This window comes from Mytilus edulis, unplaced genomic scaffold, assembly GCF_963676685.1.
Source record: "Mytilus edulis unplaced genomic scaffold, xbMytEdul2.2 SCAFFOLD_931, whole genome shotgun sequence".
In the NCBI taxonomy this organism is placed as follows: domain Eukaryota; kingdom Metazoa; phylum Mollusca; class Bivalvia; order Mytilida; family Mytilidae; genus Mytilus; species Mytilus edulis.
The window spans coordinates 3,946-24,271 of NW_027267194.1; the positions used below are offsets into that span (position 1 = coordinate 3,946).

At 31.8% G+C, this 20,326-nt stretch overlaps 1 protein-coding gene and 1 long non-coding RNA gene across 2 annotated transcripts; both read left to right on the forward strand.

Moving 5' to 3' along the window:
• Positions 1-846: 846 nt before the first annotated feature.
• Positions 847-9,589, forward strand: LOC139504970 (alpha-mannosidase 2C1-like; the record flags this gene model as incomplete). Its single annotated transcript, XM_071294841.1, is given in 9 exon segments — positions 847-951; positions 1,287-1,356; positions 1,985-2,071; positions 2,522-2,665; positions 3,150-3,259; positions 4,690-4,769; positions 5,263-5,411; positions 5,796-5,905; positions 9,346-9,589. Coding segments are annotated over 9 exon segments (979 nt in total), but the record flags the coding sequence as incomplete, so codon positions are not given.
• A 4,274-nt stretch (positions 9,590-13,863) lies between these two features.
• LOC139504971 (uncharacterized) lies at positions 13,864-15,325 on the forward strand. The gene is made up of 2 exons (XR_011659468.1): positions 13,864-13,932; positions 15,150-15,325. It is a non-coding gene; the product is annotated as an uncharacterized lncRNA (long non-coding RNA).
• The last annotated feature ends 5,001 nt before the right edge of the window (positions 15,326-20,326 follow it).

The following is a 20,326-nucleotide window of genomic DNA, read 5'->3' on the forward strand; positions in this document are numbered from 1 at the left end:
CAGGTTAAAAACATGAAATCCTGAGGTCCCGAATTTAAAGAAATTTAAATCCCGACATCCCGAAATTAGAAAAAAGAAATCCCGGATTCGAAAGGGTCAATCTGGAAATCTGGAGCTTAAAAATTTTCAAAATTATTGGTCAAAATGAGTTCTATAAGGATCACCAGTCCTTTATCTTTTATTTGTTACCTAAATTACCAAAATATGTAACAACTTAGCATAGGAAATCTTACAAAGTCTATCTGAATTATTTAGCAAAGAATTCCGCTGAAACAGGTGCTAGGAACAGTCATCAACTTGCATTGTTGGGCAGATTTTTTGCCCTGTGTGTTAAGGCCTCACTATGTTTTACGAAAGAAGTAGAGAACAACAATAAAAGCACAGTTTGTTAACTTTTTTGATTTTTTTTATGTGTATGTACTCATTTTATGCTAAGGATAGATACCCAATATTCTTGGATTCCTATTGTATACAGACTTTGGCAAAACCTCGAAATTAAGTATCCACAAAGTACAAAAAATGAAGTATACAATTGTTTCTCAATCCACAAAATTAAGTATCAGCAAAAAATACAATTGTTCTTCAATCCATGAAATGAAGTATCCACAAAAAATACAATTGATACTCAATCCATGAAATGAAGTATCCACAAAAAATACAATTGTTCTTCAATCCATGAAATGAAGTATCCACAAAAAATACAATTGATACTCAATCAACAACAATAAGTATCCACAGAATTGAATGAATCCTCAGTATGTAATAATATTCATTCTTCCAAATGATATATTTTTTTAATTTAATCATTTTAGTAAAAAATTACAAACAAGATTTGATATATTTCAGAAACGCTATATCTAAAGATTACCATGGTAACCAGTTTGTTATATTTGATGACATTCCATTGTTTTGGGATGCATGGGATGTGATGGATTACCATCTTGAGACAAGGTAATACTTTGATATTATGATAATTGAATGGTAATGATGTAATGATGGTACTTATAGATTATTGTTGATGATCTCAGTGAGATTAATATTACCAATGATAATCTGTTTATTGCTATTTTACCTATGATGATGTATTCATTGACAACGCCACATGCCCCTTAGTTTCTAGCGTCATTTTTCGTATAACCCAACTCTGCTGAGAAAGGAAATAATCAGTCAGCTAGATCAAGGAAAAATTTGTAAAATTGCGATAATTATGATTAATATACATAAATGACTATGGTCCTATATTGTAAAAGTCTGAACAACATGATAACATTAGTTTTATATTCTAGAAAACCAATCAGTGAAAAACTGCAACATGTTAAGATTCTAGATGAGGGACCACTGAGAGCTTCATTGGAAGTAAGTATGTTGTATTTATGTACTTTTGTTGTGTCTGCTGTAGATTTTTATGCCCCATTTATGGGCATTATGTTTTATGACTCAGGTTAAAGTTTTTGGTCCAAGTTAAAGTTTTTGGTCTGGGTAGTTTTTGATGAAGTTGAAGTCCAATCAACTTGAAACTTAGGACACATGTTCCCTATGATATGATCTTTCTAATTGTAATGCCAAATTAGAGATTTCCCCCCCATTTTCATGGTCCACTGAACATAGAAAATGATAGTGCGGATGGGGCATCCGTGTACTGGGGACACATTCTTGTTTGGCATGTTTTTTTGTTAAAAAAAAATCCTAAAGGGAATGGATGTGAATTGACAATAAAAAATGATACATTGAAGGTACACTCAGAAATAATCATTTATCACAGCAAACCATGTTTGAATTGCTGCTCTTAATTTTGACAGTGTCAAGAAGGTCTTCAACATTGATTATAGACCTTACATGTCCATGCAGAAGTTCTTCCATTCATTTACATGCATAAAACACAGTCCTTTGGACATAAATCAGTATGTGAGGAAGGCTTTTAAGTTTATGCATCAATAATGGCCTTCAAAATGACCTTTATAACTAAAAAAATTTTTCTTTCTAGTTTTCACTGAAGATTAGTGATAAAAGTTATATAAAACAGGTGATCACTTTGGATGCAGAATCTCCTTACATCAGATTTGACACAGAGGTTTGTAGAATTTAAGTCATATATTGGTTTTATGCTTCATGTTTGCCTATACTTTGAATGTTTTACATATATAATGTTGAGTGAACTTGATTTTTTTGTCATTCATTTCTCATAGGTTTTCATATTTTATTAACAGCTTAAAAGTGATGTTAAGTGGGAGGATGTTTTTTAACTGTCAGAGACTTCTTACTCATTTATAGTACTTTTAATTACAAGTGGGGATATGATGACCATGCATGTGTTCTTTTTTCTCATTCCCTTACAATTGAATACTTTAAATGAAAACTGCTTTTTTCCCATGGTTCTTTTCTGCTTCACTGGAGATAGACAGAATTTCCTAAATTGATGTAAGATCTTGTTGTAACCTTTGTAAACTCATATTTATCTTTGTTTTATTCTTTTGCATTGGTACATGCATTTTAGAATTTATTAATATTTATTATTTTATAGGTCACATGGCATGAAAATAGAAAATTCCTAAAGGTAGAATTCCCAACATCAATCCACTCTATGCAAGCTTCATATGATATACAGTATGGTCACCTACAGAGAACCAATCATAACAATACATCATGGGATTCCGCTCAGTTTGAGGTATGGTGTTTGAATATTCACAGTGTAAACATTTTTTTTTAGCAAAATAAAATTGAGAATGGAATTTAGGGAATTTATCAAAGGGACAACAACCTGACCAAAGACAGGAAAACATTTGAAGGCCACAATGAGTCTTCAATACAGTGAAAATATCCAGCACCCCAAGGAGTTAACATATTTTTTAAACAGAAGATATATCAATTACGGCTCCATCTAGCAGTCTTTCTATTTAGTTATGATATATCCTTTTGGTCCCCTTATATTACTAATGTCTTTCCAAAAATATAAAAATTTCAAAAAACTTGAACCATACACTTTATCAGAAAAGTTTCATTGGAATATAGCAGTTTGACTATTTAAGAAGCTTTATATTTCCTTACCAATAGAATGTGATTAAAACATTCAACTGATTTTTATAGCATTATCTCCCTGTAGTGTTATGTACCATCTTAAATTATGTTTTACTCAGTTAAATAATTTACAGGTCTGTGGACATAAATGGGCTGATATATCAGAGCATGGTTACGGACTGTCACTGATGAATGATTGTAAATATGGCTACTCTTGTTTTGACAACGTTCTTAGACTTTCTCTGTAAGTTGTATAGTATAGGGTAAAATCACAAAAATACTTAACTCCAAGGAAAATTCAAAACCGAGAGTTCCTAAACAAATGGCAAAATCTAAAGCATGCACATCAAACAAATGGAAAACAATTGTAATATTCCTGACTTGCTACAGGCATTTTCTTATGTAGAAAATGGTGGATTAAACCTGGTTTTATCACTAGCTAATCCTCTCACTTGTATGACAGTAGAATCAAATCCACTATATTGACAAATATGTGTAGGAGCTCTTACAAAAAGTCCATCTCGAGAATTTAGAAAACCAAAGATAAAAAATAAAATGAAATATTTAAAAAGATATTTTACAAAGGAATAATTTCAATTGCAAAATAATTCATAAATTTTCTATAAAGTTCTGTACCAACTGAAGTCATAAACATATCCCAGATTTAAACATTTACTTCATTATCGTTAATGTAGAACCAATGTTCATGTATATTGTGGGTAAAGGTGAACCACAAATTAAAATGTTCAATAAAGAAGAAATTTTCTACAAGCTTGTATAAAATATAAAATTGAGAATGGAAATGGAGAAAGTGACAAAGAAACAACAACCCGACCAAACAGCCAAAGGCCACCAATGGGTCCTCAATACAGTGAGAAAATCTGGCTCCTGGAGGCCTTCTTCTTCAGCTGGACCTAAAACAAAAATGTGTGCTAGTTCAGTGATAATGGATGTTATACTCAACTCCGAAATATATAAAAGAAACTAAAATTAAAAATCATACAAGACTAACAAAGACCAGAGGCGCCTGACTTTGGACAGGTGCAAAAATGCAGCAGGGTTAAACATGTTTTTTCAAGATCTCAACTCTCCCTTGTTTGCAGATTTTGGCAGATCAAAGAAATCAAATATACAGGAAAATACAATTTTTCCTCAATCAACTAAAGATTGGTATCCATTGATATAAAGGAATTCCCAAAGATGTGAATAAAAAAAATCATGTCATTTTATCATTTTGCTCTCTTTTTTTTATTGCCACATCCATTAGAATAGAAAATGTCTGGATTTTTCAATTGACAGAACAACAAGCTGTTTGGCTTTATAAATATTTTGATATGAGCGTCACTGATGAGTCTTATGTAGACGAAACGCGCGTCTGGCGTACTAAATTATAATCCTGGTACCTTTGATAACTATTTAACATAAATACAGAATCCAGTGATTTTATATCAGGGAATTAGCCTTGGTAGTAGTGAACTAGTCTATAAGATATTTATATAAATGTTTTTTTCTTGGGTGTATTTTAGGTAAGAAAAATGACTCAATTTTTTTCCGAATAGAATTTATTTATGTTAAAAAATTCACTTTGTTATCTAGTGTCTGCATTCTTCAAACGCGTTCTCCCTCTGAATGCAAATCTTTTAAAAACATGAAATAAAATCATATTTCTTCTAGGTTGAGATCACCAAAAGCTCCAGATGAAAAGGCTGATATGGGAGTCCATCAGTTTACATATGCTGTTATGCCACACAAAGGTATAGATGAGTTAGTTCCCTTTCCACAAATTGTACATTTTAGATAGTTAACATGTTCAAACTTCTCAATAGTACTAGTTCACATCTCTGCAGAAACTGAAACCAATACAAAACAGAAACCATTGTGTGACAAATTATCAAGAAAATGCTGGAAGAAGAATCCCAACCAAACAATGATTGTAATTTTTGACATACCTTTATTACTTATGCCAGTAGTTTCAATTTAAGTACATGTAATGGGAAAGACAAAATTACAGGGATGCAAAGACATTTTGTTCGTCAAAAACACATTTTATTTCATTACAGATTGCAAGAAGGACACCGAAATTATCTTTAAAGCAGTAATTTAGAGGTCACCGTTCCTTTGCAATGAAAGCAGGAAACTAGGAGATGATATGTGTATACTATATTGATTTTAATTTGTCTTTCTTTTTTGCACTATTTTATGCATTTGTTTAGTAAAATGGTTGATGGCAAGATAATTTTGTTTTAGGAAGTTTTCAGGAAGCTGGTGTAATACAGCAAGCTTATGACTTGAACTGTCCTCTGTTTACAACAGAGGTTCAGGGGGAAGTTACATCAACATCTCAGTCATATTTCAAAGTAGATAATTTACAAATTATATTAGAGACTGTAAAAATGGTAGGTTATTAACCTTTTTGTACATTTTAAAATAATAAGATTAGGTATGATTGCCAGTGAGACAATTCTCCAACAGAAACCAAATGACATACCATAATTCACTGTACAGCCTCAATGATCAAAACTCAGCCATCAAAGCTCTGAAATGACACATGTAAAATATTGACTCCTGACTTTGGATATACACTTACAGAATGAGGCCCTTATGCCCCTTTTATAGCATACAGCAGTTTTATGATTTTAAATTAACATTGCAATACACTGTACAAAGTTTATGGGAAATTATTTTCTTTTTTAATTGCCCTCTAGCTATGGTTTCAATTATTCTATTTTACATGTAAGTTCATTCAACAGACTTTGATAAAAAAGATAATTCTGATTTAGTGTGAAGATCAAACTAAGGATAAGACTGTTGTACTAAGATTGTATGAGTGTCATGGTGGAAAAGGGAAAGCAGTACTCACATCTTCATTACCAGTCAAAACAGCCCAGAGGTAAGTATTGATATATGTTTGATAGACCCTAGGTGGTCAAGTGGTCTAGCCTGTCGGTTACAATGCAATGCGATTAGGTGCCACAATATCTCAGTAGCATGAATTTCGAATCCCGGCTAGATCTTACATTGTTGGGCTTTTCTTTAGACGAATTATATATAAAGAATGTATTCTCAGCCTTGTATCACCATTGATCACTGCTGGTGATCCGATGGATCAAATCTGTTGTAGAGTCGTCACTGGTTCAGACGTACTTCTTATATATGATGTTTGTTATTAAATTCTTTTAAAGATCCATTTGGATAAAAACCGCAATTTTTATACGTGTGCATGCAAAACAAATTTCTTGGTGGAGGGGTCTAAATACAGCACAAACAACATTTTCCAAAAGACCAAAAGGGTGAAAAAGTATATATTTTAACAAAATGCATTTGACTAACGGGTTGAACAATAAATGCTCTTAAACCCTGCAGACTGCCATTGGTGAGTGCCAAATAAACGGATTACAAGATGTAACAAAACGGGATCTTTCTATTAATTTGATACCAAACAAAAAACAGTAAACTTGCGGCAAGATGGTAAACCACAAACATGAGGTGCTATAATTTGTTCACCATATCAGGATTTAAACAGTTAAAGTCTCTTCAGTGATGTTAGGGATCAAAACAGTATTTGGAAGGCCATATACTTTATGTCAATTCAGGATAGAAGCTTGAATTTTAAGTATGTCTGAACCAGTGACAACACTACTTCAGATTTCATCCATCGGATCACTAGCTATATATATATAGTGATGGTGATACAAGGCTGAAAACACATTCTGTATAATATATTATTCATGTTAATAACAGCCCAAAAATGTTAGATATGTTAATTTGCGAAAGCAAATGTTTTGTTCCTCTCTGGAGAGGATTCCAACTCACGCTTTGGAGATATTGTGGCACCAAATCACCTTGCACTAGACCACTTGACGGCTCGACCACTTAGGCTCTATATTATGACTTATCATGATAAAGAAAAAGTAAAGAGACAGAAATATTATGTAAATATACAGTTTGAGGTATAAAAAGCATTATACTGATAGTTTTCCTCATCAACAATTTTCTTTCAGGCATATAAAATGACAAAATGGTGCATTTGATTTTCATGAAACTTCACAGAGTTTATAAGGAGAGCATTGAAAATTACTTTAATACTGTAGAAAAACTCCTATAGAAAAGACATTGAACTATATTGATGTTTTTTATTTTATTTTCTGTTTCATGAAATGCTCATCTTGAGTTGAGGGAAGTTTCCACTTCTTTGATTTGTTTCTAATCCAAGACTTTAAACTTGTTATTTGCTTTTGTTTGCTGCTATATAAGCAGGATTTAAAACTTAATATTTGTTAGATTGGGAAATAAGTTTCTTCTCTGTAATTAAGTCTCCAAACTTATTGTTTTTGCTCAGTTCTTATTATTTTTATTATTCTTCTTCTTCTTCTTTTTCTTCTTCTTTTTCTTCCGCCACTTTTAAAAATGAACTTGTCCGCAGCGTTTCTCCAAAACCGCTTGTCAGATTTACTGAGGGGTTCATAGAATGTTAGACTAATATGTCTAGGTGAGCCATCAATCTTTCGTTTGTGCATTTGGGTCTATTAAGGGGTATTTTGGAGGGCAGAAAGAAGGGAGGGGTTTACTATAGAACCCTATGGGATTTTTTTTTATAAATTTTTCAAATGATTTAACTTGAAAACTGTAAGTGATAAACACACGCAATCTTCAGAAATGATCATAGGACAATAAAACAAATTACATGAAATATAGGGTGAGTCCCTGGGGGGTCATCCCCACGCCCTTCAATTTGAGAATATGCTATTATCTTGTAAACAGTCCAGATTCCCACCCCTAAACCATATATATTCTTTAATAGGACGACAAAACAAATCAAAGGTAATTAAAGGGAAGTCCCTAAGGGTCACCCTCACCCCGTTCAATTTGGGAATGTACTATTATCTTGTAAACGGTCCAGATCCCCACCCCTAAACCATATATATTCTTAAATGGGACGATAAAACAAATCAAATGAAATTAAATGGAAGTTCCCAGGGGTCATCCCCACCCAGTTCAATTTTAGAATGTGCTATTATCTTGTAAACGGTCCAGATCCCCACCCCTAAACCATATATATTCTTGTAGAGGACAATAAAACAAATGAAATGAAATAAAAGGAAAGTCCCTAGGGGTCATCCCACCCCCTCTTGTTTGAAAACTTGTAAACGGTCAACATCTTCACCCCTAAACTATATATATTTTTGTAAGGGACAATAAAACTAATCAAATGAAATTAAATTGAAGTTCCTGGGGTCACCCCCACCCCGTTCAATTTGAGAATGTACTATTATCTTGTAAACGGTCCAGATCCCCACCCCTAAACCATATATATTCTTGTAGGGGACAATAAAACAAATGAAATGAGATGAAAGGGAAGTCCTGAGGGAGTCATCCCCCCCCCCTCTTGTTAGAAAACTTGTAAACGGTCAACATCCCCACCCCTAAACCATATATATTATTGTAGGGGACAATAAAACAAATAAAATGAAATAAAAGGGAAGTCCCTAGGGGGTCACCCCACCCAACTCTTGTATGAAAACTTGTTAATGGTCAACATCCCCACCCCTAAACCATATATATTCTTGTATGGGACAATAAAACAAATCAAATGAAATGTAGGTAAAGTCCCTGGGGGTCACCACCACCCCCTCCTGTTTGAATACTTGTAAATGGTGGAGATCCTCACCAGTAAGCCATATATATTCTTGTATGGGACAAAAAATCAAATCAAATGAACATGGGACCATATGAATGGCGAGTTATGGGAGCTTTGTTTGGGAGACTTCGTAACAGCATCCTGTTACAATTACTTCTTGTTTTATTATGTGGGTTATCAAATCAAGAATCTTTCTCTGAGTTTCAGTCTAGTTCAAAGATGGTTTTAAATCAATAGAAATTTCCACTGTATGATGAACCTTCAAGTTGGCAACCATCTGCATGCATGTGATCCATTAACTCCTGTTGTCTTATTTGAGAAATTTTTATTATGATATATATTCAAAACAAAATCGGACAAAAAACTTTATTCAAATTAATTCAACAGACTTGTTTAAATGGGGGCTTAAAGGGGGTATCTGCAAGGAAGAATGAGAAATTAAATTGCCATTTCACTATGAATGAACAATTGAAAATGTCTTACATGTCGATCTTTTTATCGATTTCACGAAACTAAGTGAATAACAAACCTTTTTCATGGCTGCTCATGAAATAAAAATGGCAAAACATGTTGCATGAAAAAAACCTTTATCACCCCCTTTAAAACATCTTGTTATTTACATAGAATTTTTTAATAAGTTTAAACTAGAATTAAGATAATATTTATAATTTTTTCTGTTTTTTTTCTTTTAGATGTAATGCATTGGAAGATATTATAGAAGATACCTATAAATCAGTAGCAAGGATAGAGGGAGACATTCATCTGACATTCCAACCATTTGAAATCATAAGCATAATGGTAGAGTTCAATCTATGAGTTCAACATGTTTTTGACTGTCTTGAATATTTTGTAGAGTCTTGCTGGGGCTAGTTGATTACTTAAACAGATGGGATAGATTTTATATTAATTTTAAGATTAATGCAATATTTGGAGTTACTTTTGTTTATTTGTTTTATTCATGGCAATATGCAATATGTTTGAAATCAATAACAGTTGCATACAAATTGCAGTTTGATAATTTTATTTTAATTTATTTTGAAAATATTAGATAAATTCAAATTTATAGTTGAATGAATTATCTGTTTAAAATCCTGAATTCCAATATCAAGGTTACATGTGTTCTTTTTTATAGTAAAAAATCAAAATGACAAAATAGTGAGGGCACAACTCTTCATCCTTTGTCTTTATAACTCAGGCCCATAGCCAGGAATTTTCAAGAGGGGGGGGGGGGGGGGGGGGGTATTTGAACTCATGAACTCGACTTAACAGTCACAATTTGAACAAATCGTTGACTTTAACAGTGCTTATTTGGTTTCAAGGGGGTACCTGGCTACGGGTATGTAACTTGAACATGATTTGAAATTCTGAATGCCATTTTTTAATTTGAAGTTTCAAATAACATTAAATGTTTAGAAGGGGACATTTTAATGTATATTAATGTTGTTTTTTTGGCTTCTTTATACCTTTTAAAGCCTATGGCCATTGGAAAATTAACTGTTTTGTTTAAAATTGTGGACAAAATTGCACTTTCAAAATTTCCATTTGGGAGCGTTAATTGGGGAAGTCCCCCGCAAATAGTGACAGTTGGCAGGTATGAGAAAGTTATTGTGACAACTCCTCATCATCTAAACATCCAGAAGGGGAGAAGTTTAGATTATCAAACTTGCAAAACCCCAAATCTTGGGACAAAAACTGCAGCATTTAGATACCTCATAGATTAAACTCATAAAGAGGTTATTGACATAATAAGGGAGAGTAAATCGACATTATATGTGGATGAATTAAATGAAATGACAACTTACTAGCCATAGAGTACATAACCTGTTTTAGATATGTTCAATAATTTTACATTTTTTTGTGAGTTTGCTTTCAATTTTGATAATGATTTTAATTCTTATTATTTGATTTATTAAAAAAATTAAAACATATTACAAAGTGCATAATCTATAGACACATTATTGATTGTGACTTTAAACTGAGGTACCTGAGTTAAGTACAACAAGGGAAAAAATGTCATGTATATACCTTGATGACTGGATTGAGAATATCAAAACATGTTGATGTAATAGGGTAAATGATATCTACAATCCATTAAAGTGTTGTGTCCTTTACTACTTTTTCATAAAGTTAAGGGGGGGGGGGGGAATACGTACATCTGCATACAAAAGAATCCTTTATATGCATGTTACTAGTGTCAGAAGATACTGTATGAATTCTGTAGTTGTTTACGAAAAGTTGAGTTGAAAACAATCATTCTTGAAAATCATAATTTGCACCGAACAGTGATTCTGAAATCAATATGTTTGAAGTTAACTCTTGTTATGTCTTCATGAAAAGCTGAATAAAATCAAATGCCATGGTAATACGCACTCAGTCAAAATGTCACAATTTGATATAGGACACAATAAAACAGCAGAAAAGAAAAGAAATGGTATATAAATTCATGTCATTAAATATGTGAAGCACATGACAAAAAGAAAGGCAAAGAAACAAGGGCTTTTTATTTGCTATCTTATAAAAGTGAATTTCCCTCAGATACCTTTAACATTTATTTATATACAATTGTGATAGTTTATCAATCCATAAACCATGTAGCCATTTTGATGTAAAATTGAAATGTCAGTGCCCTCAACTGAAATTATTTGCAATTCATGTATTTTTTTTATAGTAATATAGAAATGTTAAGACATTATTTACAAATGATTAATAACTTTAATATAATGTATTTTCATTAATTAAATAAATGCACTCTGAAAAACTTTTTTTTTTTATCTTTTTAACCTTCCCTGGTGTCTTTCTTTACAGGGTTATTCAACAGAAATAATTTTTAACAATAACAGTAATAAATGTTAATTAAAGCTTAGCTTACAGTCTTGTTGACATCTGCCTTATGATGTTATAAATACATTAACTGTTTATAGATTCTAAGTCTTCTAGAGTATATGTTAGTAAACAACCTCTCTAGAAATGGGGTCGCTTTTCAATCAACTTGGTCGTCCATCTGTCAGCTGTCCAAAAATGTTTTTTGTGAACCATTTACCTTTAGGAAGATTCTGAGTTATTTATGTCAAGAAATTCATTGCATCAATGCTCTTCAACTTCGTACTTTATTTGGTCACTGATGAGTCTTTTGTAGATGAAACTCACGTCTGGCATAAATAAAATTTAATCCTGGTATTTTTTATATAAGTTTATTTACAACCACTGGGTCGATGCCACTGCTGATGGAGTTTTAATTCCCAGAGGGTATCACCAAGCAAGTAGTCAGCATTTCTGTGCTGACATGAATAATCATTGATATGGTCATAGATTACCTTAACTGTATCTGAGAAATCTTTTATGAATTTTGGTCCTCAATGCTCTTCAACTAAGTACTTTATTTGGTCTTTTTTTATAACTTTTTTGGATTCTAATCTAGCGTCACTAGTTTTAGTTTTTAGCCTTAGTTTACATTTTTCAATTTGTAGAAATAAATATTTAAATAATGTTTTCTGTTTCTTCAGATTAGTTTTCATATTTATTCGGTCACAAGTAAAAACTAAATATTTAACCTCATCAAGTCAATACAAAACACAATAACAACCAAAAAACCACTTTAGACACAAATAACGGATATGGAAGTACTCGCATTTACTGATTTTTAGTTCAAATACAATTACAACAAATAAGAAATGTAACCAACACTAAAATATCAATTAGTACACATTAAACATCCAATAGATTTGGTGTGAAGTGTTCATTAATGGCCTGAGCAAAACATGATCTACTGCATTGCATAAATAAGTTATTGATGGATGACCCATTTTTTGCAGCTATTCATCGATTGTGTCTAGAATTGATTGGTTTTTGTTTTAACATTTAATCAACAAGCTGCTCTTAGCTTTCACTTGGAAGATTTATGTCTGGTTAAATAAAACTAAAATAACAAAAATACTGAACTCTGGGGAAAATTAAAAACGAGATAATTAAAATTAATGTGCATTGTAGATCGGAAGGTTTTGAAGAATCATAGAGATTTCAATCAGGAATTGATATATGATGAATAGGTTGCACAAACTGTTGTTGAGGCAATAGCTGTTTCTTTTCATACTATCTAATATCTTACAATACTAGTCAATACTTTTTATCAGTTCAGATTGTTTTACGATGAAATTGTTTATATTTTTACATGTAATCAGAGTACTGGTTTTTTCTTTATTATTAGTAGTTTGATTTTTGTTCGGTTTCTCAGGTCTGATGTTTTAATCCCTTTCTATTTCAGTGTTTCTGTTGTTCCGTTGTTATCCTCTTATAGTGGATGTGTTTCCCTCGGTTTTAGTTTGTAACCTAGTTTTGTTTTATCTCAATCGATTTATGACTTGTAAACAGAGGTATATTCTACTGTTGCCTTTATTTACATCCTTCCTTTTTTATCGTTTGTTTCTTTGGATATTGAATTTGTTTATCAACACGTATGTTTACTTCAATTGCAGTCTCAAAATTGTTGTTTTTATCATCTAACTTTATTGCACCCAAAACACATGTTTCCTCTCATGATTCTATAATCCGTCATGTGAGTTACCAAATGCGCACAATGATCCTTCGGGAAACATTGAATTTAACCTTTATATTATAATAAAACTATTATTTTAGATCAGAATAGGAAACCAATCCAAAATTAAACGGTTTAAATTTGTTTTAAATCAATATTCGTTGTAATGCTGCATATATTTGTTATAATCATCCTTACCACGGTCACCCAGGAAACACGCTTTAAGAGAAGAAAAAAACTACGCTCTTGTACATGTATACTCTTTTAAAGATTTTGTATTGAACTAATAGTGGTTTAGTTTGTAGACTGATGTTTTTTTTTATTCCTAATATCTAATGTGCTTAATTTTCATACTTGGATTGCAATACACATACAATTTTGCATCTTTTAAAAGATGAAAGGCTTTTTACTATACATTTGGCATAAATTTTGCTATTTTCACCATGCATCATAATCATACATACGGTTATTTAATTGATTTTAAAACATCACTTGAACATGTTTTTCGTTTACTTTCATATTGACTTGAGATATATATATAGTAGTGAATTGAATTGATACAGGTACCAATATTTTATTGTAACTATAACATTATTATTGAGCTGTGTAATGAATTAAATTGTGTTAATTCATAACATTCAAAACTTTATATCGTGAGTCATATTTAAAACGAAAGTAAGTCGAAATTCCCACATTTTCAATGTTATTTAAATAGCACAAGCAATAACTTTAGATACGTTGTTCTTGGGTAAGTTTTATTTCGTTGAGTTAAACTGTTTCAATTTATCATGTTTAATGCAGTAGCATTTAAATACTTAATGTTCATGAATCTGTAAGTCTGCTGGTGGACGTTTCGTCCCTTTTGTATCGCCAGTTTAAAAGTCAATAATTTGATATTTACGTCAAAGATAATTCATAGGTTCTTTGTCTGTATATTAATTGTTTATAAAATTTAGTTTTTCACACATGTATAGATTGACTAACATTATCTGACTCGCAGTTTTCGGTTTTTAATGACCTTCATTTGCGAATTTGATTTATCCTACAAACTGCCTGGATTCAAGCGTCTTTGACGTGTCTTATGTAGACGTTACTCGCGTCAGTGATACCAACTCAATAAGCCTGCTAGTCTACCTTTATAAGGAATGTCAAATATTTGAAAGCCAAGGATTTATAAGACCCGAAACAGTTGAAGAGCATATGACAAATATATAACCTAATAACATAGCCAAATAAATATAAGGCCAACTTTGCATTAAGGACATTCGTTTCTTTATTAATTCAAATTATATAAACAATTAGTATTATATCGTATTCAGGAATGCATATTTTTGGAATACACCCAACCTAATTAACCATGCATCCGAATACTACTGATAAGCATATGACCCGATATAAACTGAATATAAATATAGATACGGGGACAAGCTCTTCTTATAGTTTAAATCCTAATTGTATAAGTAAGCGGACATCCAATTGAAATGAAATATTTGAAATTTAACCAAGTTAACAATCATTTTCACAAACGGAAAAAATCAAATTTTATCATTGCAACCATATGGCTTTGCAAAACCGGGTTCCTTTATACTGATATTTTCTCTTCATTATTCATTATGAAAAAAATATGAAAAATATAACCAAGGTAAGTGGAAAAATCAAAATCCCTCATAAACTGATCATGTCAAAAGTTTGATGCCTTAAAAACACTAATACCATTTTTTGTACAAATTTACTTCTACCATAACAAAAATGATCATCGTCGGCACAAACAGAACAGCCGACATCTAGCTATCGTGGATAGTAAATATCGTTAAAGAAAACACACTCGCCTTCAGTGTTTATCGAATATGGACTAATGAGGTATTATCCCTTACTAAATCTAATCATTTTGGATTATCGACACATGCATTTATCTTAATATTTCAATCGATAAAAGAAAAATGCATTAAATGTTTATTGTTTCAGCCTTCAATTGTTGAAATGGGTGCAACATTCTCCGTCACTCTACGAAATGATACGAATGCTGACATTGGAGTACAATTAAGATATGCATCCAGAGTTAAGGCGAATATGATAGTGAAAGCTGGTGAAAATGCTGAGGCCACTGGCCTATATGGCCTTCCACACGACCTGCTCATTACTCACAAGAACACTATAAGTTATATGTATATAAATCTCGAGATATAAATGCAATCCAAAGACCTACAATCCGCGTGTATCAAGGAGATGAACAGAGCTATGAGCTGCATAATATCACAACGGGAAAATTAAACCGACAACCTTTTGCAAGACCTTGATTATAATTAAAAGTATCGAATTTAAACGTAGAAAGACAACTTTAATTCTTCCACCGGTGATTCTTCACGTTTAAGTTATATTTTTTTTTTATTAACTTCTTAATCATGTTGATGTTTAAATCTAGTTTGTGTATTTTCTCTTGTAAAAAGTTACATTATAAATGGACTATATGATAACGTGGTCGCCTGCTTGCATGCTATTCTTTTATGGCGAGGTTAAGGTAACACGATACCGAATGGCATATCTCCCGATTTCCCAAACTTTTGGCATACGTGTTCTTTGAATCGAGTTACATCGGAATATGTAATAAAAAATGGGGGTCACCATTTTTGTTTTTTTGTAATTTTCATAAGAAAACGTCAATTTTGGCGACAAATTTACTTAGGTATATAGGGAAAATGCCTTTTTTTCGGCTTACCTTTTTAGATTTTCGAAAGGATGGCTATTTTCTTATATACGGAGAAAAACAAAAAACTAACATAATATCCATGATTGCATAGTGAATCCATACACGTATAGAAACTCATATGTCACCATCCTTGTTTTTGAAATAAATGGCTTCAAAGTTGATCGATAGGCCTAGAATTTGACCAAAAACGTGTGACGTTATGGTGTACGGAATATAACGTTATTCCTTCTCAGAGAAATGGAGAAATGAAAAAAATATGTGTCGGTATCTGAATGAGTATATTTTATTTTCATTTCCCCTGTCGACTGTCGTAAAGTTCCTAGTAATGCAATATAAAATTCTACTGAATCAGATATAATTTTATTTCGTCCTGCACATGGAATTTCACTCATATGAATTAATATCAATATCGTCTGATTTTCACATCAAACGAGCATATACTTGAAACTTGCGTGAACAGGGTCCATGTGAATCGTATGATAATAGTTCATGCATAAATCACCGGAATTTTGTACACGTTAAAATCACGTAAATATTTGAAATAAAATTATTTAAATGATATCTTTGTTCTTAAATTTGATTATAACCATAAAAAATTCCTTCAGATTTTTGTTAAGTTTACGTGAAAATTAAATGAAATATTTCACGTGAGATTCATCATTTATACTGATTTTTAACTCCATCATATTAGACAATGGTGGTATCATCACTGCATCCCGTGATGCATAAATATAGTATTTCAAAAAATTTGATTCATTTAACTGTTTTTTAATTGCTCGGTTTGATGGTTGTTTAACGTTCAGTGGCAAATAGTTCATGCATGTTCGGGACGATACAAACCGTCTCCATAATATAAGACAGTGGTCTCACAGTACAACATACCCGAAAAAAGAAAATACTTCTATAAGGACTAAACTCATCTAACCAATACAAAGCAAAAACGCATCTAACAAAAACACAGAACGGGTGTGAAAGGGACTTTTTACAGGGAAGGTCTATTAAATATTAATTCATAGGTTTTTAGAAAGATTATTCCATAATCTTTATAATCATACAAAAATATTATACCAGCAGTTGTACTGAAGAAAATATAACAATTATAGGTAAACTCTTCTCGACAACTTCAGCCATTTTTTTCTTAATGTTTAGCGGAGTAGGCTACTGTCCTGGCAGATTTTTTTGGTGTTTATGACATAAAAGTTCATATAATTTTATATTTTCATAAAGCTTATATTCTAAACTTTCTAATGAACTAACATTTGTTTACCAGACATTTATTTTGAAGAAGATATTTAACTTTGTATTTGTATTTTGAAATAATTTCAACAAAACTTCCAACGTGAATAGCTACTGTCCTGGCAGATTTTTTTACCTTTAAAAGATGAAAAAAATATTAAATTATAGATTTTAAGAATGAATATATCATAATCTTTATAATCGTAAAAAAATATTATGCCAGACAGTTGTTTTGGAGAAAATATTTCAATTATAAGTAAACTTTTCTCGGCAATTTCAGCCATTTTTTTGATAAAATTAAACTGTCCTGGCATATTTTTTTAAACTTAATTATTAGCTCACCTGGCCTAAAAGGCCATGTGAGCTTTTCTCATCACTTGGCGTCCGTCGTCGTCGTCGTCGACGTCGTCGTCGTCGACGTCGTCGTCGTCGTTAACAATTTTTCAAACATCTTCTCCTCTGAAACTACTGAATGGATTTGAATGAAACTTAATATGATTGTTCCTTAGTATATCCTGCACAAAATGTGCGCTTCGATTTTTGATCCGTCAAAAAACATGGCCGCCGTTACTTAAAATAGAACATAGGGGTCAAATGCAGTTTTTGGCTTATATCTCAAAAACGAAAGCATTTAGAGCAAATCTGACATGGGGTAAAAATGTTCATTAGGTCAAGATCTATCAGCCCTGAAATTTTCAGATGAATCAAACAAACCATTGTTGGGTTGCTGCCACTTAATTGGTAATTTTAAGGAAATTTTGCAGTTTTTGGTCATTATCTTGAATATTATTATAGATAAAGATAAACTGTAAACAGCAAAAAAGATCAGCAAAGTAAAATCTACAAATAAGTTAATATGACCAAAATTGTCAATTGACCCCTTAAGGGGTTATTGTCCTTTAATGACAATTTTTCACAATTTGTTCATCATATTTGCTAACTTTAAAAAATCTTCTCCTCTGAAACTACTGAATGGATTTGGTTAAAACTTAGCATGATTGTTCCTTAGATTATCCTGCACAAAGTGTGTGCTTTGATTTTTGATCCGTCAAAAAACATGGCCGCCGTTACTTAAAATAGAACATAGGGGTCAAATGCAGTTTTTGGCTTATATCTCAAAAACGAAAGCATTTAGAGCAAATCTGACATGGAGTAAAAATGTTCATTAGGTCAAGATCTATCAGCCCTGAAATTTTCAGATGAATCAAACAAACCATTGTTGGGTTGCTGCCACTTAATTGGTAATTTTAAGGAAATTTTGCAGTTTTTGGTCATTATCTTGAATATTATTATAGATAAAGATAAACTGTAAACAGCAAAAAAGATCAGCAAAGTAAGATCTACAAATAAGTTAATATGACCAAAATTGTCAATTGACCCCTTAAGGGGTTATTGTCCTTTAATGACAATTTTTCACAATTTGTTCATCATATTTGCTAACTTTAAAAAATCTTCTCCTCTGAAACTACTGAATGGATTTGGTTAAAACTTAGCATGGTTGTTCCTTAGATTATCCTGCACAAAGTGTGTGCTTTGATTTTTGATCCGTCAAAAAACATGGCCGCTGTTACTTAAAATAGAACATAGGGGTCAAATGCAGTTTTTGGCTTATATCTCAAAAACGAAAGCATTAAGAGCAAATCTGACATGGAGTAAAAATGTTCATTAGGTCAATATCTATCAGCCCTGAAATTTTCAGATGAATCAAACATCCAATTGTTGGGTTGCTGCCACTTAATTGGTAATTTTAAGGAAATTTTGCAGTTTTTGGTCATTATCTTGAATATTATTATAGATAAAGATAAACTGTAAACAGCAAATATGATCAGCAAAGTAAGATCTACAAATAAGTCAATTTGACCAAAATTGTCAATTGACCTCTTTAGGAGTTATTGCCCTTTAAAGACTTTTTTCACAATTTGTTCATCATGTTGACTTACTTTAAAAAATCTTTTCTTATGAAACTGCTGTATCAATTTCAGCCAAACTTAGGCTAAATGAGTTTCAGAGTTTCAGAGTATCTAGTATAGATTTTATATTTCATTTCCTTGTATGTCAAGAAACATAGCTCCTATGGCTAAAATAGAACATAGGAGAAAATGATTTTTTTTTGCTTTTGAAGAAAAAAGGACGATTCAAAGAACATTTAAATAAATTGAAAAGCCAAAATAATCATTGATGAGAGATTAAACCAAAAAAAATCAGGTGAGCGATTCAGGCTCTTGAGAGCCTCTTGTTATTTATTTTTATATTTTTTGCAAATAATATAAGTAAATACCATGTTCTTTATTATGCAATTTAAATTTTAACAATATGTTGAGTAAAACAAAAGTTACAGATAAAAACGTATCGAAAATAACTGTCCTGGTTTTATCTGTCCTGTTAATAGACCTTCCCCTTTTTACACTCCTCCCACATAAAAGTACATATATGCGAAGACTTGCAAAAAGAAAAAAAACAAAATACCGAACCCCAAGGTAAATTGAAACAGAAAATTCATTATCAAATAACAAAATCCAAAGCTCAAACACATTAAACTAATGGAAACCAAGTGTCATATTCCTGACTTGATACAGGCAATTCCTTATATAAAAGATAGAAGATTTAACCTGGTTTTATAACTAGCTAAACCTCTGACTTGTATGACAGTCGCATATAAAATTCCATTATATTGCCAACAAAGTGTGAACAAAACAAACACACATGATAATGTCAAAAATAGCAGAACAGCTGTCAATCGTAATCTTAAGGGGGCTCACGGGTTTAAATTTTCGCGCCCACTGCGCAACAAGTTGCGCATAGTTACGGTATCCATGACGGAAACCGGCCAGTTGTCACAACAATTCATACATTATTATTTAGCGTATTAAAAATAGTTTTGAACCAATAAAACATTTGTTTATTAATACAATATCTTACCTTACGTTTATTTATATTTATTTTTATCTCATGAGTTATTTTGTTATTAAATTTTGCACTTCCGGTTTTATAAAATGTAAACAAGGAAGTCAAAAACGAAAGTTATTTATGTAGTTTGTACTATTCAGGCGGTTATTGTAGACTAAGAAATAATAAACGGAAACGACGGAATCTGATGAACATTTCGGTGTTTTTATATGTCTTTTATATGCTGTTTTACCTACGAAATGAACCAGCCAAAGTCCTGTGCACCTGAAAGAACTCGAGACAAATGGTAAGT